Source organism: Stegostoma tigrinum, chromosome 21, assembly GCF_030684315.1.
Source record: "Stegostoma tigrinum isolate sSteTig4 chromosome 21, sSteTig4.hap1, whole genome shotgun sequence".
In the NCBI taxonomy this organism is placed as follows: domain Eukaryota; kingdom Metazoa; phylum Chordata; class Chondrichthyes; order Orectolobiformes; family Stegostomatidae; genus Stegostoma; species Stegostoma tigrinum.
The window spans coordinates 16,723,457-16,747,962 of NC_081374.1; the positions used below are offsets into that span (position 1 = coordinate 16,723,457).

At 38.7% G+C, this 24,506-nt stretch overlaps 1 protein-coding gene and 1 pseudogene across 1 annotated transcript in view; one reads left to right on the plus strand and one right to left on the minus strand.

Moving 5' to 3' along the window:
* Positions 1–8,171, plus strand: part of LOC125462671 (acidic mammalian chitinase-like) — a 30,511-nt gene extending 22,340 nt beyond the window's left edge. Inside the window, exons 10-11 of the mRNA XM_048552898.2 lie at positions 1,858–1,993; positions 7,936–8,171. Coding sequence (XP_048408855.1) covers positions 1,858–1,993; positions 7,936–8,171 — 372 coding nt within the window. The remainder of the gene's footprint in view (positions 1–1,857; positions 1,994–7,935) is intronic.
* A 4,524-nt stretch (positions 8,172–12,695) lies between these two features.
* On the minus strand, positions 12,696–24,263 carry LOC125462816 (acidic mammalian chitinase-like; annotated as a pseudogene).
* Positions 24,264–24,506: the final 243 nt, after the last annotated feature.

Here is a 24,506-nt window from a genome sequence, read left to right on the forward strand (position 1 = left end):
CAGAAAGTATAAGAACATGGAATCTCTCAATCATACCGGAGAGTTTCAACTTTCATTATTTTGCCATGAAATCTAGTTTGTGGGCCAGGTCACTGACAAAGCTCCGCCCAAATGATTTTAGCTACAAAGCATAGTTTTTTTTTATTTCTTAACTATACCCATACTTCTAATTTTCCAAAACAAATACTCAGACAACTATGGGAAGGGAGGAATTTTGGGGACATTCTGCCTTTTCTGTTTACTACAATCTAGCATGTAAGGGAATGAGTAGATTTTATTAAGTTAGGTAACCTCATCTCTCACTAGGGATTTGTCTACTTGCCAGCAAATTGTATTTTCAACACTCTCCAACTTTGTAATGAACGAAGACAAGGAGGGTTATCATAAGCATGATTAAGGTCTGTCAAACTTAAAGCTGGAGATTAAATTGCTTGCTCGCTGGTCAAGCATGGTAGGCCTCATCAGCATAATCTCTTCCACCGCTGTTCATCATGACATTTTAGTGATAATTGTCTGATAATGTACCCCTAATCAGTAATTGATTAACTTCATGGTTTAGTTAATTTGAAACAGTAAACCATATTACAAGTTCTGAATCAGACATTATTGATTTCTGTGTTTGCAGCTTGCAAACTAAAGCAGAGTAACTGGCAGGTAGATTTATTACATTGTATGTGCACAGTGCATGGAGTTCTTAAAGGTGAACTCTTTTAAAGGTTAAGTGCACTTTCAACAGGCTGAACTGTAACGTTCATACAAATGGGAAGTGTGACATTCCAGAGAGTTGTTGAGCTAGCTTTTTGACTCATTACTGCTTGAAATTTTTGAAAAGCCACTAATTAACCCATTGTGTTTAATATCAGTCATTTTAAACTCAACGAGAGTCAATTTTAAAGCATAAGCAAGATTAAAAAATATTATTAAAAAATTTAGAATCTCTCTTCCTGCCTTGTGGCATGACATTCAGTCAGAATTAAAGTGATAACACCGTATTAATTTAGTATTTAATATCCCTTTAAAGTTATGCATTATCAGTTGTTTTAATTAAATATCTTTTATGAATTCACAATGGGAATTAGTGATGACTAAAAATGGAATTTAAACTATGAAAAAAGATTCATTTGTTTGATAGATTGAAAATATTTATTGATTTTGATTGACAGATTTGTACATTTTTGAGAGTTGCTACTTCAGAGGTGATTGATGATCAGCTGGTTCCATATGCATTCAGCAACAATCAATGGGTTGGATATGACAATCAGCAGAGTTTTATAACCAAAGTATGTGTTACAAATCTATCCTCACTGTTTCTCACAAAGGCCATGAGTTTTCAAATTACAATTCAGTAACAGCTGAAATCCGTATAGGTCACTAAGATAATTTTATTTGTCAATATAGATTGATAATGGAGATTTTAGAAACTGCTTTGACAATATTGATCTACTGGTAAAAGAGGGTTCTTCCTCTTCTAGTGATAGCAGGAACTGCAGAGGCTGGAGAATCTGAGATAACAAGGTGTAGACCTGAGTGAACACAGCAGGCCAAGCAGCATCAGAGGAGCAGGAAAGCTGATGTTTTGGGCCTAGACCCTTCTGAAGAAACATCAGCTTTTCTGTTCCTCTGATGCTGCTTGGCCTGCTGTGTTCATCCAGCTCTATACCTTATTATCTCTTCTTCCTCTTCCACTCAGGGCCATTCCCTAAACTCATTTAGTAACATAAATGTCTCAAAAGGTCTCCTGTTCTACACGTTTGGGAAGTGAGTGATCTTTCAGTGGTATGGGAGGCTATGTCTCCAATAAAATGGCCTACTTCTTTAGTGCTTTTTTATTGGCATGATTTATATTTTTACCTGTAGGCTCAGTGGCTGAAGGAAAACAACTTTGGAGGTGCCATGGTGTGGACTTTAGATCTGGATGATTTCTCTGGAACTAAATGTGGTCAAGGAGCTTACCCTTTGACCGCCACGTTGAAGTCACTTCTTAACATTAATGGTTTGTACAAATGCTACATTAATCCACCCTAAATTGAATTGTACCCTATTGCTAAACCATCTCAAGTGCACAAACCTGCTTTATACAAAACTGAATTTCCTCTTACCATACTTACACACAAATGTTCCATTTAAAGTTAAGATGATAACATTTCTAATGGAAACTGACTCTATAAACTTCACACACTGAATCAGGGAAAGGACAATTCTACCAAGCTGTGAAATCATTTAGCATTAGTGCCATGGAAACAGTTTCTTGAAGGTAAATCAGTGTCAAGCAATGGATAAAGATGTTCCTACAAATATACCGAGTGACGCTCACAAATCCTGAGAAGCATTCAGGGCCGATAAAACGTAAAAAAGGAAACTTCTGTCACATACTAAGTGTTCAGTGCTGCACAAAGCCTACAGGAGGATTGTAAGTGCAGAGGTAAAAGGAAATAGGAGATTACAAAGCAAAACAAGAAAGTCACACTTTTGACAGAGATTGGCATCAAGGTGCCCGAGCCAAACATCTACCTCTGACTCTTGGAATCAGAGATATTTCTCTGCTGGTTGGAGTCATACTTTGCACTAAGGAAGGTGGTTTTGGTTGTTGGATGTCAATCCATTTCAAATCCCAGGATAACTCTACAGAAGTTCTTTAATGGGGTCCTGGTCCCAACCAGCTGGCTCATCAGTGAGGACATAAGTGCAAACTTTCACTGATTATTATGCAATGTTCAGCATCAGAAATAAAAGCAATCATTTATCCGAATGCAAAACAATCTGGACAACATTCAGATTTGAGCTGATAATTAGGTGGCACCGTAACAGTCACACCATGTTAAATGTCAGGCAATGACCAATTCCAACAAGTGAGAACCTAACCACATTCCTCTTGACATTCAGCAGCATAACCATCACTGAAGACCCAATTACTAACATCCTGGGGATGGCTATTGATCAGAAACTGAACTGAACCAGCCATATAAATATATTGGCTAGAAAAACAGATCAGAGGGTGAAAGCCCTGAGCAACACACCTATTTCCCCAAGCCCCGCACATCATCTAGAAGGCACCAATTAGTTGTGTGATGAGATACTCTCCACCTGCCTGGATGACTGCAACTCGAACCACTCAAGAAGATTGCTACCATCTAGGAGAGAACAGCCCGCTTGAGTGACACCCCATCTACCACCTTCAATATTCACTTCCTTGATCAGCAAGACAGAGTGGCAGCAATGGGTACTATCTACAAGGTGCACTGCAGCCACTCTCCCAAAGAATTCTGGCAGCAAACCCAAAGCCATGACCGCCACCACTTTGAAGGACAAGGGTAGCAGAAGCAGAGAAACACCGCCAACTTAACTCCTTCACTGTCGCTGGGTCAATATTCTGAAATTCCTTCCCTAAGAGCGCTGTGGGTGTGTGGCTGCTTCCCAGAGACAGCAGCAATTCACGCAGGCAACTCACCACCACATCAAAATAGAAAAAGTAGGAGCAAGAGTGAATGACTTGGCCCTCCCAGCATGCTCCATCATTCAATATGATCATGGCTGATAATCCAATTCTTTCATTCCTATTCCCAACTTCTCCCCATTTTCTTTTACCCCTTAGAACCGTCCCTAAATCCAACATTCGCCAACTTCTCAAAATCAGTTAGGCATTTCAAAAGTGGAGGGGCAAAGGTTTACTAAGAACCCATAAGCTAAGCAAACAGGTGGAACATACCAACATATAAAGAATTGACTTGCAAACAGGAGGCAGAAAGTAAAAATAAGTAAGTCTTTCACGAGTTGACAGGGTGTAAGTGTCACATAAATCAGCTAAATTTGCCAATACCTGGTAGATAGGTAGGGAAGTATATTGTAAAGAAGAGGTCTACCGTCTGTAACAGACAGGTTGAGTCTGTGGGCAAAAATTTGGCAGATAGAGCATATTGTGAGAAGTCATCCACACTGGCAAGAAAAATAGAAAAGCAGTACACTTTTTAAAATGAAAGAGATCTCAGAACTTTAAGGTAAAGATACATGAACAGTAAGTTATTAAGATGGCAAATGGAATGTTGGTGTCAGTTACAAGGATAATGGAAATGGAACAGCTTTTCAGGGCCTTGATAAGACAACATCTGGAATATTGTGAATGCTTTTGTTCTCCTTATTTGAAAAAAAATGCATAATTGAGTTAACAGCAGTTTAGAGTGTTCATGCAACTCATTTCTGGGATCAACAGTTACCGTATTGGGGAAGGCTGTGCCTAGTAGACTTTTTAAAAAATGAGAGGTGACCTTTTTCAAGTAATGGTGTTCTGAGCAGACTTGAAAAATGGGAAGAATACAGGGAAGAACTTAGCTCTGTGAGGCACTCTTGAATGAGGAGATGGCTTAAGAATAAAGGGCCTCTCTTTTAAGGTGGAGATGAGTTATTTTCTCGGCTCTGAGTGTTGTTGGTGTGTGGAACTCTCTTTCTTAATAAAATAATGGAGGCTGACCCTTTGAATATATTCATGACCTATTTATACAGAGTTTTGATGAACAAGGGAGTCAATGACAAATGGCAGCGGAATGGAAAGTGGGGTTGAGACCACAACTAGATTATTAATGATCCTATTGAACAGCACTGCAGGGCTGAGGGGACAAATGGCCTTCTCCTGCTCCCAAATTCTATATTCTTATGATGATTCCTAATTAAAACATTGCAAGTGTCTTCTCAAAAGGGGAAACAGAGTAGATGTTGTAGTTAGGGAGGGGCTGTGGGCAGTAATCATTGGGGTAGTAAAGAAAGGGAATATTAAAAGGTTTGGCATGCTTTGAAAGTGAAGAAACTGCCAGATCCAGCTGAAGTGTATCCCAAACTATTAAGAGAAGCAAGGGAGGAAACAATGGAGTCTCTGACTATCATCTTTAAATTCTTTCTGACTATAGGGCTGCTACCATAGGGCTTGAAGAGTGCTACCACGCTCCTTTTGTTTGAAAATGAAGGGAGGCAGAGATAGAGTACTTACAGCCCATTTGTGGACAATGTCCCATGTGGCAGGTTGATCAGAAAGACCCAAGAGATTCAAAGATAAATGGCATTCCAAAAGTGGCCCAAAACTAAACGTAAAATGTCACGTTCAGTGGGTGTTTGGTGTATGAAACAAAACTAATGCCCTTACATTTTGCTATAAACATATCGATGATTTAGCCTTAAATGTAGGGGGAATAATTAACGAGTTTGCAGATAGCACACAAATTGACGGCGGTAGGTAATTGGAAGAAAGCTATAAACTTGAGTCAGATTTCAAGTGGATGAAAATACACAATAAGTGACAGAGAACTGTAAAGTGTGGAGGAACAGACGGTTGTTGGATTCCTAACCTCAGATCCCAGAAGGTAGCAGGACAGGTCAGTAAGGTGAGACAGAAAACATTCTGAATACTTTCCTTTATTAGCTGAGGTATAGAAAGTAACAGTGAGGATATATTGCTGGACCCATACAAAACTTTACTTAAACCACAGCTAGTGTACTGAATGCAGTTCTGAATACCACATTAAGGAAGGATGTGATCACACCAGGCAAGGCACTGAGGATTTTTACCAAGGTGTAGTCAAACCTGGAACAGTAATTTTAACACACTCAAGAGATAGCAAGAATGGCCGATGCTGGAGTCTGAGAGGGGTCCCGAGCCAAAACATCAGCTTTCCTGCTCCTCTGATGCTGCCTGGCCTGCTGTGTTCTTCCAGCTCCACACTGTGTTATTAAATTTTCCTTGTAATGGAGGAGGGTTAGCTACTTCCCTTAGCAGAGAGGGTCAATAATCAAGGGATATAGATTGAAATAATTTGCATGAAGATTAGAGGGGAGCAAAGGGCTTGTTTCTTCACTTACATTGTGATAGTGATCTGGGACTGACTGCATGAAAGGCTGAGACAGGCAGTAACTCTCATACATTCCAGAAATTTTCAGAATGCATGTGAAATATCATAATCTACAGAACTAGACCAAGAACTGGAAGGTGGAGTTACACTGGGTTAACTCTTTCTCAGTGGGTACACAGGCAATGAGTGAGCGGCCTCCTTAAACACCATAAATTTCCATGATTCTGATTTATGTTTAAGAACTAACTTAATATAGTTTTCTTTTCATTAATTCGTGGGAAGTGGGCACCATTGACAAGGCCAGCATGTAGTGTCTATTCTTAAGTATGCTTGAGTAGCTGGCAGAGTGCCACATCCATGAATACATTCTGTAGTCTTGCTGAGGCACATCAATCTACGGTTCTTCCAGTGGATCCAAGACATGTCAGCCAGACCAGTTAAGGTTGGCGAGATTCCTTCCATAGAAGGCATTAGTGAACCAGTCAGACTTTTTTCAACAATCTGGTAATCACCATTGCTACTATAACAAGCTTGTTTTTTAATGAATTGAATCTAAGTTCCCAAGCTGCTGTGGTCAGTGGTGAATCAACACATTCAGCTTGTGAGATCAGATCGGGAGATTCGTAGACCAGCAGCATCGCCACTATGCTATCATTTCAATGACTTGCAATGAGGAATGCACAACATACAAGCCCCTGGCCTAATTATCACATAAACCCCTAGCTCCCAGCCAAAAGCTACACTTGGTCTTGACTACTGAAGCACCAATATCTTGGAAGGATGAGTTGTATTCGTGTCAATGTTAATGGAAAGCACATGGCACATTAATTCCTGTGTAACAAAAGCTAATCATAAAATCATAGAATTCCCCCAGTGTGGAAGCAGGTCATTCAGCCCATCTGGTCTGCATCGACCTCTAAAGAGCATCCCACCCAGACACATCCACCTATTCTATCCCTTCAACCCTGCCTTTCCCAGAGCTAATCCACCTAGCCTGCTCATCCTTGGATGCTATGGGCAATTTCCCATCACCAATCCACCTAACCTTCACACTTTTGGACTGTGGGAGGAAACTGGAGCACCCGGAGGAAACCCATGCAGATACAGGGAGAATGTCTAAACTCCGCACGGACAGTATGAGAGTAAAGAGTATGTAAGAGTAAGGAAGTTTTACCATAATTACACAGAGAAAATTCTTTTGCCCAGCTGGGAAATATAAAGTAAAGTTTGAAATTCTCAGAAAATTTGGTCAGCCATTTATGACAGAAATAACAAGGAAATACTTCACCAAAAGGGTTGCAAATCCTTTGAAATTTCATTCCTATAAAACCCAGTAGAATTTTGAATTTGAGGCTATTTACGTTTGTGGTGAGGGAAAGAGGAGTTGAGGTAAAAGATCAGTCACAATCTTCTGAAATGTGTCATGGGGCTAGATGGTCTACTCCTCCTATTGATTACTTAGATACATTTTTTTTAAGTAAACACAACACAAAAAAAATGACAATGCTCTCAAAAAAGTAGAACCATAAACTTACAGATTTTGAATTTAGATTATTTGTGTCGAAAATATAAGAAACTTAATTGAAAGTCAAAGCTTTCAACTTGGCTCTCATATCCCATCAATAGCCTTAGCCCATTCTTGTTTGTCAGCCTCGTTTAGGCCTACATGCTGGAATTCATATTCTATTTTTCCAGCTCTTGTCTCTGATTCATTCACTGCCCCACTCTAATAAAGTGATAGAGCATTCAACTGTCTTGTTTCAATAACCTGAAGCCTTCTTCCCAAAACTTTCTTCATCCTGTTTTCCAATAGAACGACCTCAAATCTTTTCCACTCGGTCTTGGCTTCAGTCATCTACACACATTTTATCTCCTCCTGTTGTTCGGTATCATTCCTTTGCCTCCATAATGAATCACTTTTTTACTTCCAAGATGTTGAGCAGATACAAGTTGGCGTGAAACTTCCTATCATAAACCTAATCTTTATGTTACTTAGCCTACTGTCACGGTGTAGTCATGTCTGGAGGCAGCTGAAGCTAGTAAGGAAATGGAAACCTTAATCAAAAGAAGATTAAGATACTATTATTATTCTGTTTTACAGAATGTGAGATATCGACACCTTTAACCACAACAGCTACTGTCACTGCCTCTTCAAGTGGCATTACTGCAACTATTGTAGTCCATGACTTTTGCCAAGGCAAGTCTGATGGGACATATCCTGATTATGCTGATCGTAGTAAATATTACCAGTGTTACCATGGACAAACATACCATATGATTTGTGCCGAAAGTCTAATATTCGATGAAAATTGTAATTGTTGCAATTGGTCTTCATAAATTTATTAGTCACAAGTACATTTCCTTACAATGTATTGCCTAAAGACGTAAATAAATAATTAAAGCTTACAAAATGAAAATAAACTTGCTGATATCCTCACTTGTTCTTGTGTTTACCAGAATTCAGTGTGATAATGATCAAGTGTGTCATGAGTAAGAACAGATGTCTTTTCATTTCATCAAATTAATACTGTGCTGAATTATTTGTTTAGGAGAAGAGGTCTAAGATTAATAAATAAATGAGCAGGTGAAATAACTGCGCAGTGGAGGGTATGCCGTCAATAAGCCACCCTTTATTTATTTGCACACAATATTTTGGCTGTGGCCAGCTAGCTCAGAGCCAGTCCCCTAATTGGTGCAATTTAAAAGCGCTAATCAAGGATCTTGTAGTCAACAAGATCCTTCTGGTTCCAATCACTACTGCAGGGAACCTCACAAATGAGAATAGTTGGACTATTTGGACGATATTTGCAATGGTGTCATCAAAACATCTCAGCCTGATAATTGCATGAATTTAGAATCAGCTGATATATGTATTAAACCCCTGGCACTGCTGATTTTTCAAGCTGTCTTATTTTCTCCAATTCTCACTGTAACAACTTACTTTTTCAGCATCAAGGCAACATAAATGGAAAGATTCTTCAGTTGCACATGTTTGGCCATTTTGTTTTGGATTTATAATTCCTTTTTCACATTTTTCCCTCACCCTAGTATAAATATAAATATCCAGATGCACAAGAGGATAAATAATGCAAAAACAAATAATCTGTGGCCTGGGCCTTCAACTTCCCAAACACAAGTAAGCAGCATTAAAATGATGTTACAGCTCCACAGCACACGAAAAGCTCAATATGGTCCAAAAACAAATCGTAACCCATTTGATTTGCACCCTATCTACCATCATAAATATTGACTTCTATTATCACCAGGATGCAGTGACAACAGGTCACCAAGCATCATTTGATATAACCTACCAAATCCACAATCTCTATCAACTAGAGGGAGATGGGCAGGTACATGAGGACAACTCAAAGCTTTTCTCTTCAAGTCACATTGCATTCTGACGTTGAACCATGTCACCATTCCTTTGATTTCACTCAATCAAAATCCTGAACTTCCCACCTGAATAGTACAATGGTTGCACCTACACTGCGTGGACAGCAGCTGTTCCATAAGGTATCACTTTCTCAAGGACAATTAAGGATGAACAATAAGTCCTGCCCTTGACAGATAAACTCACATTCCAAGAATAAGTATTAAAGAATACCCACAGGCAGATAGGGATCTAATTGAAAGCATTCTGCCAAATAAAATTCCCACTCTATCCCATTTATGCTTCCCCAAAAATTATTAATCTGATACATAAATAAAAAGTACCATTTTTTATCTGGTAAAAATAAATGCCAGGAGAATTCGAAATGCCAAAACCCAGATGGATATGAGTTGGTAAAAAAATGTGAGGCTGGATGAACACAGCAGGCCAAGCAGCATCTCAGGAGCATATGTTCCTGAGATGCTGCTTGGCCTGCTGTGTTCATCCAGCCTCACATTTTATTATCTTGGAATTCTCCAGCATCTGCAGTTCCCATTATCTCTGGATATGAGTTGGTTCCATTTTTTTCCCCAAGTCAATTCCCAAAAATGCTTTTTCCTGTAAAGTGTTGGAGGCCAGTCTGGTATTACGGTGGTCTAAGGTTGTGTCAAAGTTGGATTGATGCAGATGAGTTCCTTTGGAATGATATTGCTGCATTTCATTCATTGAAATAAGCACCAAACAAACTTTTCTGTGTGAATCAATGATTTTATTTTGCTGTTTAAACTGCAATTTATACCTTCAGATCAGGCAAATCAGATGTGGTACATTTGCCATCTTTATTCATGAAGTAGTGTCACTTCAGTAATTAAACTGAAGACCAGTTACAGCTTCACTGGTGCCCAAAGAGAATTAATGGCAGGCCTGAAAAATAGAGAGTATTTTAGTGTTCTCTCAACAACAATAATGTAATAACATGATATTATAGTGGGACCATAATAATACTTCAATATCACATTGGTGCCAAAAAAAGCATATAAATAGGGTCCTTTTTAAATTATAATTACTTCCTTGTTTCCTCACCTTCCTTCTTACTCAACAACACATCTTCATTCATAGCATTCCCCAATTCCCAAACCAGCTTCTTGAACATATCAGAAAACAGCTTGGGCTGACTTAAAAGTCCACATGCAAATATTTATGAAAATTACTGAGGAATATTGATACACTAGGTGAATGCGCAAAACTGCAGTAGATGGCATTCAATGTAAGCAAATTTGAGTTTATCCATTTTGGACCATAAAAGGGTAGATCAGGGTATTACAGAATGGTATGGAAGTTTAATTCAGTGGATTTCAAAGAGATTTGGGGGTTCAGGTGTATAAATCTTTAAAATGCCAAACTGATGCAGAAAATTATGAAAATAGCTAATGCTGCCATTTATATTTCAGGGAACAGGGGTGCAAGGATGCAAAAGTTATGCTGCAGTTATATAAAACCCCTGATTAGATCCTACTTGCAGTACTATGAACAGATCTGGGCACCACACCTTGGGAAGGATACATTGCCCTTGGAGGAACTACAACATAGGTTTACGAGAATGATACACAGACTTCACAGGTTATTCTAAGGAGCAATTATACAAATTAGACCTGAGATTTCTGAAACTTAGAAGGTTGGGGGTGATCTGATCGAAGTCTTCAAGATATTAACCGGAAAAGACAGGGTAAATAAAGATAACAAAGTGTGGAGCTGGATGAACACAGCAGGCCAAGCAGCATCTCAGGATCACAAAAGCTGACACTTCGGGCCTAGACCCTTCATCAGAGAGGGGGATGGGGTGAGGGTTCTGAAATAAATAGGGGGAGGGGGGGAGGCGGATAGAGGATAGAGGAGAAGTTAGATGGATAGAGGAGAGGATAGGTGGAGAGGAGAGTATAGGTGGGGAGGGGATAGGTCAGTCCAGGGAGGGCGGACGGGTCAAGGAGGCGGGATGAGGTTAATAGATGGGAAATGGAGGTGTGGCTTGGGGTGGGAGGAGGGGATAGGTGAGAGGAAGAACAGGTTAGGGAGGCAGGGACGAGCTGGGCTGGTTTTGGGATGCAGTGGGGGAGGGGGACATTTTGAAGCTTGTGAAGTCCATGTTGATACCATTGGGCTGCAGGGTTCCCAAGCGGAATATGAGTTGCTATTCCTGCAAACTTCAGGTGGCATCATTGTGGCACTGCAGGAGGCCAACTATTTTAGTTGGTTGGACAGTCTAATACTAGGGGACATAGTCTAAAAATTAGGGTCAGCCCATTCTGGAGAGATTTTAGCAAGCACTTCTACACAAAAGGAGTGGAAGATGTTTGGAATTCTCTTCCACAGAGAGGTGTGAATGTTGGATGAATTGTTCATATGAAATAGCTATATATTTGTTCAGCAAAGGTATTAAGGGATGTAGGCTAAAAGCGGGAATATGGAGTTAGGCCATAGATCAACCATGATCTCATTGCATAGTTGGACTGGCTCAATGGGCTGAATGGCCTTTTCCTGTTCCTTTGTTCATGGGCACTGCAGCTACTCAGCCAGGTGGCAAACTACAGGTGAAAAAGGAGAGGTAATAAATGTTGACTTTGCCAGGATGTCCACATCATGGGAACAAATAAAAATAATGCCACACACTATCCATTTCAACCCAACTAAAGGTAGGATAATTAACTTACATTCTTGTGACATCAGGTCATTTAGAATTGAATTTTTCTGGAACTCAGCAGACTGTTTTTTTACCAATTTTGCCCAATTATTTCGACTTCCTGATGTATTCCTGAAAATGATTGCATTGTGAATATCTAACTTCACACAGGTATTCCTTTTAGCAATTATACATAATTGGAAATACCCAGTTGACAAACTTATAAAATGATGCAAATCATTCTGATCTTGGGTAACTATTTTTTAAAAAGGAAGTTTCATTGTGCTGCTGAGATGGTGGTAAAAAGTATTCCCACCTGTAATCACAATATCCAATCTGAACCTTTCTAGTTGAGGAAGTTTGGCTCAAGACATTTCGGCGAAGGCTTTGGAAGTTGCAGTGTCAACCAGGAATATTTAAATTATTAATGTGGGTTTGCAGATCAAACGAGCTTTAGGAACAATCAGTAAATTAAAAATTTCTTGATGGATTTTGGGAGTCTGCTGAGGTGGTTTTATCCCCAACAGAGACAGAGTTTCGGATCCCAAAATGTTAACTCTGATTTCTCTCCACAGATGCTGCCAGATCTGCTGAGTTTCTCCAACAATTTCTGTTTTTGTGTCAATTAGCACTTATTGTGTGCATTGTCCATGGAAATACTTCTACCAATCAGTATCCACTTGCAGTATCACTGATCAGCACTCTCCTCTCATGCGGTATAAATGTTGGTTTTCCTGTCGAATTGTTATTCTTGCAAATGTTCCAGTTAATGGAAAGCTTTGACAAAATGTATCTTTTTTCAGCCATAGTCAGGTTCTGGATTAGCAAGTGAGTATTTGAAGAGTTTGTTTCTCTTAATGCTTGTACAGTCATTTTTTCTTTGTTTTAAAAGAAAGGAAATTTGGTGCAGCTCAACACAGGACTTCAAATATTGCTTCAAACATTAATAGAGTCTATGGAGATCGTCGTAATTATTTTGCACAGAATGTCCACTTTCAATTGTGGCTTGGATCATTGAGAACTCCCTACCGTCTACTTATGCCCAGTTGCAACAGTCACAGGAAGGGTCAAAGACGAGTCCGGTAGCGCAATGCTTCAGGTAGGTCACTCCATTCACACACTGGTAAAACTTGTTCCTGGCTTTTGGATCAGCGTAGACACCGTTAGCTTTACCAGCACAAAACCCACTGCCACTGCTGCCACCACCGCTGGGAGCATGTGTAGGAGGAACAGCTGGTCGCAGCGTTGTTTTAGATGGAACACGAGCTAGAAAGAAACAAAATTCATTGACTCATCGCTTATTTCAAAATCGGTAACAAACGAAGAGGTGCACATTACGAAGCCATGTGCAATTGCTGCATTGAAAAGCCTTGGACAAAACTCAATGCTTCATGGTATTAGGAACACGTTCTTGCAAATTCAATTAAATAAGAACACTGGGGAAACCTTATAACAATGACGATTCCGTGTCCGGAGTGTGTTTGTTGTAGTGCAGATCTTGAAGTGGGATTTATTTATCATTTTATTTTAAACCACGTTGCACAAAATGTGTGTTAGATGCCTTTGAACTGCCTGTGATAAGAAAAAAACTGATCAATTCTTTGGTCATGATTTGATATCCCTTTAAATCATGTAATTTGTTTCAAGTGCCAGTACATTCTGGATGCAATATCTAGTGCAAATTCATGACTTAGCCTGTAAACAGGCATATATGCTTCAGTATTTTACTGCTTGGCTCATCTTTTTTCTGAGGATTGTCATGTTCATAGATGTTCAGCATTATTCTAGAAGTCGGATATCTTTAGTTCCAATATTTAAATTGAAATATTTATCGGTAGTCCAAATATTTCTTAAGATATTTCAGTAATTAATGGCTGTCCATGCAGTTTTAGTTGTGACAATAAGTAATCAACTCAGAGTTTAAAAAACCTGACAGTTACTTGCAGAGATTCCAAGTCCAGTGTGCAGTGCATTAATAAGAGGGTAAGGCCCCTGATCACAGAAAGAACCAGAGAAATCATCCATGCCAAGAGTCCACACCATAGCTCCTCCATAGTTGTTCCTTTTCAGCCATTCAACCTAAAAGACATAGGTCACTAATTCATTTCATAAATCCTTGTTTGCAAACAATTTTACCCCAAATATAAATTAAGATTGGCAACGCAATACTGTATATTACAAGAATCTTCTGAAATTGTGGAAATGCAAAAAGGTTACTTTTGCAATGAATATCGATTTGTTCAACTTCCATCATGGACGAGGGAATATTTAATTTAATGACCATGACAACAGATATTACAAATTTTACTGGTTTTGCTGCATTCGAGTGTCTGTTAATCAATAATTTCAGAAACCGTCACAGATTCTGTGATTGATATGTAACTTGAATGCAAAAAGCTGGGCAGATAGAAATATGACCTACCAAAACTCTTCTGTCAGGAATTTGATAGGAAATAAAAACAGTGGCAAGAACTCATAAAAAAAACATTAAATTAAAAGCCATTGAAACAGATAACTCAGCAGACATGGATGAACCACTTTTATATTGTTGTTTCATCGGCAATTTTCTGTGCGATTTTTCCTTAGCCGTATCACTGAATTTGACAATTGGGATACAAGGCCAAAATTAAAACAATCCTTTTAAGAAAAAACAAGATCCAAACAACCTAATTGTATAATGTTCTAGTTATTCAGTTGATCAACATCATAGCCTGATTCTAACGTTTAAGAAGACAAATTATTTGTATGTCATAACATATATAGAACATATAGAACATCATATTGCAACAAATAACAAGTAGAAAGTCTATGACATTAGTGTGTCAAAGTTACCTTGTCTTTAAAGCTTTGTACATTGTCATATCCAACCCATATATTTCCTTTATAGTCATATGGAACCATCTGTGGAGCATCCCATTTCGTAGTTCCGACTTTCAAAAATGTGCAGATCTGTCAGAAGAGTAAGATATTAGCATTCAAATTGTCAGTTGTTCCTTACAAAGCTGATAGTATGGAACTGGTGAATGAGGTTGACACATGAGCTGCTGATTACTGTAAGGAACGTTTGTATAAAAATTCATTTTCCTGTAGGGAGGGAGGCTATGGAAGTAAAAGGTTAAATAATGCCACTTTACCTCGTGCATTTTCTAAGAAGGCAACCATACTGAGAGTAAGATAGTCAAATGCCTTCAGGTGTCTCTGTTCATCTCAGTATAATGCCTGCGATCCTGTTCCTTTGCTAACTGAGGCAGCAATAAATCTATACATAGGAGAGAAGATCAGATAAGGATGTCTTTGCTCGAGATATCGGAATGAACAGCTTGTCTTTTAAAGAGGGCCACCCCAGGCACTTCCAGCACTCAAACAGCACATGCTTGGAGAATGCATAATTTGATGTTACTTAATCATTGGAATGTTCATTTGATCGGGTAGTACAGATGTTCTTGCAGTAAAGCTTGGATTCTTTTGGAGGGGGAAATTCACTGCATGGCTAGTTAACATTTGTAAATATAAATCTTATGGAATACGGTATGATACCTCATAATAGGACAAAATTCCAGCTTGCTTGGTGTACTTCCCAGCTGGTGCAGGCCCTCCGGCTGGGGCTCCAACCCCTGTCTAGGATGAGCTCAGTATGAAGGTGTGGCCATATGTAGCGAATCCAACATTCAGTTTCTCTGCAGGGGTGCCTTTATCTATCCAAATTTTCATTGCATAGTTCTACAAAAAAAAAGACAAGTCATACAGCTGAAAGGGTGCTGCAGATCATCTGGCTGAGATTAGTTAAAAATTTTAAAATAGAATGAACAAAGTGATTATATCCTATTTTCATCAACACTTACCACATTAAAGTGCACATTGGCATAAGAATTAGAATTTGGAAGAGGATAAAGAGGACTATTTTCTCCAGTCTTGGGACTTCCAGATCCAGTAAAATCGTATGTCATCACGTTGAAAAAGTCAAGGGTTCTGTATGAGAAGAGATGTGAGTTACATGAATGGGTTATTTACTAAAATTACTGTATACTTTCTTATCTATTAAACAAATGAGCACTGACAAATGAAACTATTGAAATTAAACAAGGGATGTGCATTTAAATTGGACCTCATTGTCTCAGGGTATTCCAAGACAATAAAGCTCTTATTGACACATGGCTGTGTCCCTGCCTCTGGGTGGAAAGTTCTGGTTTTACCAGAATAAACTATTCTGGAGATGTATTATAATACATCAGAGCAGGTCAATTTGAGGACATGAATTCCAAAGCCATTCTCACCTAATTAAGTCATCTCAGCATGCAGTCAGTGTCGTCCTCAGATAAATACCCGGTCGAAGTGATCTGATGTTGTGAGCATGTAAGACTAAATGTTAGAAAGTATACTAGGTGATCCATTTCTTGAATAGATCCAGTGGAACTTCCACATCTATGTAAGAAGGTATTGCAAAGCAACACTCTTTGAAAGTGGTATTGAATGGTCAGCTGAGAATATGTGCTCAAGCCTTTGAGCAGGATTGAACCCTGTATCATCTGATTCCAAATCAATTCAAAATAATTTAGATTCTTTTCTGTATTACCCGCCTGCTTTTCATAGCTTGGAACTCAAGGAAAGAAAGAGCCATGAGTGTAGCTTTCGCAGCACTTTCCAAGACGTGGTTAGAGCTTAACTGGAATTTTCCCAATCAAAAACCAAACCTTAAACCATGCAAGAAGTTAAGCAAATATTTCATGAAATTTGACAAGTCGGTGCATTCAACTCACCTTTCTTCATTTTTTCCAGAATTCTGTCACCCCCTCCTTCACCCCAAACCCCTCTCCATCCTCCCTACATTTAACCTCTTTCTCCATCTCTTGTTTCAAAAATTGGCAGCATTTGACAATTTTTTTTCAGGGCTATTTTCTATATCTTGACATCACACCTAGAAGCATAAGAACAGGAGTAGGCCATTCAGCCCCTTGAACCCATTCCATCCTTCAATGAGATCATGGAAAATCTGTAGCCTTGCTCCATATACCTGCCTTTGGCCCATCTCTCTTAATACCTTTCCTTAACCAAAAATTCTGTAATTTAGATTTTAAATTGATTTAGCATCAACTGCCATTTGTGGAAGACAGTTTTAAACTTCTATCACCCTTTGTGTGTGGAAATGCTTCCTAGCATCTCTCCTGAATGGTCGGGCTCTAATTCTCAAATTATAAACCCTAGTTCTAGAATATCCAAACAGGGTAAATAGTTCATCTACACTGTCTTTTCCTATTAATAACTTGAAGGTTTCAATCAGAACACCTTTAACATTCTGACTTCTGGAGAAAAGAGGTTTAATTTGTAATATTCTGTTCTCAGAATTTAAAACCTGAAGTCCAACTATCATTCTACTGGGCCTAGTTTGCACTCCCTCCAAAGCCAATATATCCTTCAGTGGGTGTGGTTTCCAGAACTACTCACCGGAATTTTTGGTTCAGCCAAGGTTTTAAGAGATATGGGCCACAGGTTGGTATATGGAGCAAGGCTACAGATTCACCGTGATCTCCAACTATTCACTGTTACCAATGACAGTGAATGTCAAGAAGGATAGAGAAAAACAGAAATTGCTGGAGAAACTCAGCAAGTTTGCCAGCATCTGTGGAGAGATATTAACATTAGGTCTGCTTTCTCTCCACAGATGGTGTCAGACCCAGCTGAGTTTTTCCAGCAATTTCTGTTTCTCTTTCAGATTTTCAGCATCTGCAGTTCATTATATTTTGAACACTGACAGACAATTAGCTGTGTAAAGAAGAGCCTAATTATATATATTCACCATATGATGTGGTATATATACATTTAGTTAAGACAGTCATCAGGAACAAAACTAGCAACATCAAGGACAATCTCAGCACCTTGAACAACTGGATTCAATCAACTCAAGTGCTGAGCAAAGACTGAACTAAATACTTTCCAAGTCTGGATTGATCAACCGTTCAGTAGTTAAACCTTCAGAAGTGGAAGGAAGCACAAAAGAAAAAATTATTTCAATTTCAAGCCCCGTAAGACTAAGATGGACACTTGCTTTCCAAGCTCAGGAACCTCATAGCTAGAATCAATGATAGCCAACCCAGCAGGAACTGCAGCAGAGAGCAACAGTCTTGGTCTTCCAGCACTTTTTCCCTCAGCTTCAAAGGCTGCCACCATTTCCTAGAAATTAGAAATGAAAAAAGATTCACTTAGGGTTACAAAACCACACAAACAGGAAGGTTTTAAGCTGAAATTAAAGATACCTCTGACTTCATAAACATGTATTTGTGACCAAGTATCACATAACTGTCCCATTTAAGACTATAGTCAGAGATAGGAATAAATTTAAATGGAACCCAGATAGAAAGTTGTTATTACATGGGGCCAAAACAATGGTCAAGGAGACTGCTGCTAAATTATATTGCTATGTTATTTCAAATATTTCACATCTGAACATTCTTTTTTGATATTATCAAAGGCTGCAAAATAATATTTTAAAACTGTGTAAAATGCATGTATAATGGTTAGGATGCAGATCCTTCAAGATCCCACTAACTGATAGAGCAGGTTAGATGCCCTCAATTACCTACTTTTGTTCCTACCTCCTTATGTCTTTGGCAAGTACCTTCAAGAAAAATGCAAATTTACAACAATGCTTGGAAGATCTTACATTTTAGTTAGTAAATTGAACATTCGGTTAAATGCATTTGGTCCTACCTGAGCCAACAGAGTGAAGAGATGTTTGACTTGTGACCCAAGATATTCCCAGTCGATATCCAAACCATCAAACCCATAACCACGCAGGAAGTTAATCACAGACTTTATAAAAATTTGTCAAGTTTCTGATGAGGACACCATAGCAGTGAATCTAGAGGAGAGGTGAATGTTAAACAAAGTCAGAATAGGTGTATTTTGCATTCTGTAATTTCCCTTGAACATTTTAGAGCTTCATTTATTTTATAATTTTAAATATATGACAAGTCAGAATTTGGAAATATATATTTGTAACAGGTAATTGCATTTTGTCACTTTCAATAGGTATTCAATCAAACTTCACTGGCATGTTAATTTAAAATAATTCTTTGTCAAAATTGCATAATTTTTCCATTATGACTAAGACTATCTTGAAAATATTGTTTGAATTATAATTTTGTGAAAGCTGAATAAAGACACAACACTCTCATTAATGGTAATGTAGGCATATGTCTAAAACTACACAGTTAACATTTCCACAAGCATTGATTTGACACCAGCTTATTTTACAGTACAGATTTTAACCTCACTGCGAAGCCTCTTCCAGGGATGCCTAACCTGAAGAAGTTACCTCCGGACCAACCTCAGGGAATCTCTCTCCCATTGCAACTCTCTTGTAATCTCTTCAGACCTCTCTGATGAAGGGTCTAGGCCTGAAATGTCAGCTTTTGTGCTCCTGAGATGCTGGTTGGCCTGCTGTGTTCATCCAGCTTCACACTTTGTTATCTTTTTTTACAGTACAACAGCTTACTGCAAATATTAAAACAGAATAATTTAATCTTACTTCTGAGTTCCAAAGTTCCAGCCTCCGATGGATAGAAGTGTCTTGAGATTTGCATTTCTGTTGTAAAAATTAAAAAAATTCCCTTTTAGAATAAGGAGTATAAGCAGATGTAATTATTAACACTTCAGCAACGGCTAAAAATCAATATTGGCCAACCTTTATACCACTTACTCCTTTTTGGTACCAAATGTTAACGGAGCAGAAATGCCTCATGTCTCACAGGAAAGAGGATGTTCATTTCATGTAGGTTTGTGGGCATCACTGACAAGGTCAGTATTTATTGTGCATCCATAATTGTGCTTGGGAAGGTAGTGATGAATCAACTTCTTATACTGCTGCAATCCGCTTAGTGCATATACTTGTATAGTGCTGCTAGGAAGGGAATTCCAGGATTTTGATCCAGCAGTACTGAAAGGACAGTGGTATGGTTCAAAGTCAGGATTAACATGCCTTGGAGGGCAACGACTACGTAGTTGTGTTGCCATGTCTTTCTGGATGGTAGAAATCATGGGTTTAGAAGGAGCTTTGGTGACTTACTACAGTGCATATATATGAAAGTATATGCAACTGTGCATCAGTATTAGAGGAAGTGATTGTTTAAGCAGATGGTTACAACAATGAACAAATGAAATGCTTTGTATTGGAATCTGTTGAGCTTTGAAGCAGCATTCATCCAGGCAAATGGACAGTATTCCATCATACCCTTAATCTCTACCTTGCAGACAGTGGACCAGTCTTCTGGAAGTCTGGAGCTGAGCTACTCACCTCAAAATTCACCAGTTCTGACCTATTCATCTATCAATGGTGTTTATATCAGGTGTCTTTAACATTGGCCTTGTTTCAATGTGGCCTTGTTTCAATGTTAATATCAGAAGATTGAAAGTGGAGATTCAACAATGTTAATGCCATTAAATATCAAGGGCAGATGGTTGTATTCTGTCCTGTTGGACATGGTCATTGCCTGACACTTGCTAGGCACAAAAATTTGCACTATTTATATGCGCAAAGCTGAATAATATCCATGTCTTACAGCATGTGGACCCAGCTGCATCAATATCTGTGGAGTTGAAGATGGCATTGGATATTGTGATATTAACAGAAAATGCCCCTATCACTGACCTTAGAATAGAAGGGTGGTAATTGAAGAAACACCTGAAGGTGGTGAGGTCAAAAACACACTCCTGCAGCAATGTCCCAGGACTGAGATATTTGGTCTCCAGCAATCACAAAAACCTTGTTCTGTGCTAGCAATGACTACAACTAATGAAGAGATTTCCCATAGACTCCCGTTGACTCCAGTTTTGCTAGAATCCTAGATGCTACACTCAGTTAAATGCTGCCTTAATGTCAAAGGCAGTCGTGCTCACCTCACACTTGGGGCTCAGCTTTTTAGTCCATATCTGAACCAGGGCTGTCATGATGTCAGGAGCTGAGTGATGGTAGCAGAACCTAACTTGAGCACCTATGAATGGGTAATTGCTGTGTAGTGCCAGTTGATAATAGTGCTCATGACCCCTTCGGCTTGCTGATGTTCGGGCAGAGGATGATGGGGTAGTCATCAGTCAGATTGGATTCATCTAAATTGTCAGATGCAAAGGTGAAATTTGGCATTTTATTAAGTAGGTGCCAGTATTGCACCTGCATTGGAACAGCTTGGCCAGGGTGATTGGATCATTATTTTGTATCTGAACCAGTTTTCACTGAAATCTTGCCAGACAATATGCCAATTGGATCAACAAGGAACTGGACCTTAACTAATATTTAGCATGAGCTGTTCAAGATTAGTCCTCTTCAGTTAGTCTGCCTTGCAAGAAAATACAGTTTAGTCAAAAGGACTGCAGGTCGGAAAGTCTAAGGTGTCAGGAACAACTCTCCTGCCTCTCCCAGCTCTTCAGAAATGGAATGATTTTCATTGACAACAGAGCAGAAAACTGTAGATAGCAAGGGAGAAGATGAAATCAAAGGAACAAAATCACTTATGGAAGTTGTGTCAATATTATGAAACTGCTTAACACGTATTTATTGGTATTTCACTGGTTGGAATAGTTAAAATGCAAAGGGCACAACACTCACCTTATGTTGTTGAGCTGAGAGGAAACTCCAGTTCTTTCCAAAGACCAGTGTTTTTGTGCATAGGCATGTGTACAGACACCTACACATGCAGATGTACTCAGAGTGCAAGCGCCATCTAGTTGCACACTAGATGAAATAATTCATCAGCTTGATGTGCAAGCTCAAAAATTATGAATTGCAATACTAATGCATTTTTTTTGTTTGCATGGCACAACATAGTAAAGTCATGATTGTCTTAGGCATTGTCTGACCATTGGGTATTAAGTAACCTTTGCCAATATGACAGAAGTCAACAAAACCCAATTCTACCCACATATGACCAATCTGGCTGGATCAGTCAACTTGTAGTAGACATACATGTAATTAGTTTTTTTAGAACAGTGCAAACTACAAAACTATAAAGAAACTCAAACTATACTAAGAATTGCCAATACACCCATAATATTTAGAGTATAGTTATACTTGTTTTTAAGTGTGTTGAAAGTGTGGTAGAGAGTCTTGTCATTCCATTCAGAGCTGGTGATTTGATTATCCTTCATTCCAGCGAAAGCGTAAATCAGATGTGTGCACAAACAAGGGTCAACATCTTCTACTGTGTACTTTCCAGCTCCTGGTCTGTACTGAGCCCAGTTTGTAAAGTAACAAACCAATCTGCAGGCAGAGCCTGTCAGTGATGACAAATGACATTCAGCACAGAGTTTCTACTCATTGCATGAAATTTAAACAAGCTTTAAAAGTGCAAAGTCTTACCCAGTTCCAGGCATGCCAACAAGACCAATGCTGTAATGAAGAATATAGAGTAAATATCAATATTATTGTAGAAATATGCTTAAAGGTTCAAGGGTTCACAGAATTGGTATTGTATGACTGATTGGCATTCCCTAACAATTTATTCTTGATAAGACTCCTTTCCTCAACTACTTGCTTCCCTTTGGTGAGATATTCAACAGTCATGGTGCTAGGATTTCCTTGTTCAGCTCCACCTCAACATTATCTTTCCCTTCACTGTTTCTGTTGTTAGATTTATTGCACAACAGCCAGTCTTGGGTGAAACAAAACTTTCAACAGCTAATTAACAGGAAGACTGCATCCACTGCCTACAGTCCCACACATAACGTTTCCATCAACAGCTCACAGCTGCAAAATCAATCAGATTGCTCACTACACGTGTTCTATTCCATTCCCTATTGAATTTCCAAGCCTGTATTCTCTACACCTCAAAGACAGACTAATTCTACCTTTCCACTTTAACCCATCGTCATCAACACCTTCACCATCTTCACTCTCACTGGGGTAGAAGAAGACCTGGGTCATCAAGTAACTGGACCTTAACTAAATATTTAACTTGACCTGTCAAGATTAGTCCTGCCTCTTCAGTTAGTCTGCCTTCCAAGAAAATACAGTTTAGTCAAAAGGGCTGCAGGTCGGAAAGTCTGAGGTGTCAGGAACAACTCTCCTGCCTCTCCCAGCTCTTCAGAAATGGAATGATTTTCTACCACAAACGTACTATGTTAATGCAATTCATTTTTGTTTCAGATTATATTTCCAGTAATAGAATGTGTTAGTTAACTAACATGAGACAGTTAAACTGTGACCTGAACTGGGCCGTTATTTCGAGGCACAAATTAAAATACACGACCCTACATTGATCACATGTGGCCATAATTTAGCTATATGTTAATCATAAGAACTTTTCCAGTTGATCTAGAAGCTCACAATTTAGGTTAAGGAAATAGTTGTATCAAACTACAGACAAAAAATCTTTCAATTGCACCTGAATGTATCAGAAAGATATTGAGAATTCCATGAGCTTGAAATTTCAACAAGTGTAATTGACTTTGAATGATAATACTCCAAGCAGGAAAAATACAGGCAAAGAAATGGTTGCAACAAATATTATCAATGTTCAAAAATTATTTTACTCAGTTGATCATGGACAAATTTCAGTTAAATGAAAGAACATAAATCGAAATGCCAAACAACTTTCTGACTACACTCTTACAAACAAGGCTTTTTCTGAGGAAATCACACACTGCACTTGACCATTGTGATTACATGACATGCCTTCATTAATTTAACCAGTTAGTTCTCACTAGGTTAGTGCTATTGCTAAAATGCCAAATGTAGTGATTTCTTGCAGTTGTATAGCCATTGCTCGATATAGCCTAACGCTATTTGTATTAACTACACCAGTACAAGTAGTTCAGCTATAGCATCTGTTTCATTAATGCCAATTGGCATCAACGGAATTGATGAATAGTAGATGCTGTTTGTATAATATTAACTTTCTGCTGTACAGGCATAGCAATTTTCTATAGCGATTTCCCTATAACGCACTTTTTGATAGCAATTTTATACAGCACAGTGTCACACAAGAACACAACTATCACGTTAAAAGGAGAACTATCTGTATGTATTAACAGAAGAAGTTGTACATAAAAATTAGCGTGGATCCATGGTTGCAATCTAGCATGACTGTAGCTTAAAGTTATTTCTCATCTGAATACAAACATTCATATTCACCGTACAGTCGCAAAGCACATGGTGAAGGAACAAGAGGTGGCTAATCTAATGGGTCATACGCAGTGAACTGAGAGCATGCTACCACAACAAAGTATCTTTAGTTAATCCATCAAATAATCAATTTCTTTATAATTGGGCTTGAATTTGGGAAAAGTTCTACACCCTCTTCAAACCCAACAAATTTAGAAAGAAAGGTCTTAGCATATCAGAGATACTAAAGGGCTATACTGGCTTACCTGTTCCAAGTAGAAGCTTTGCCATCTTGTAGCAGGTGTGCTGTCAGCATCAGTTGTCACTTTTATACCCTGAGTTTATCTTCCAAGGTAAATAATTCCACACGTTGTTAGCCTTATCACTGGAAAGATATCGTTCTTTATGGAAAAATAATAGTTTTTATCTTCATATTATTATCTTCACTTGAATAACAACTTATTCCCCGTGCAATGTCATCTAGATTGTCGACCTTCATTGTAACTCCAGTCTTGGGTTTGTTCTATAAATGAA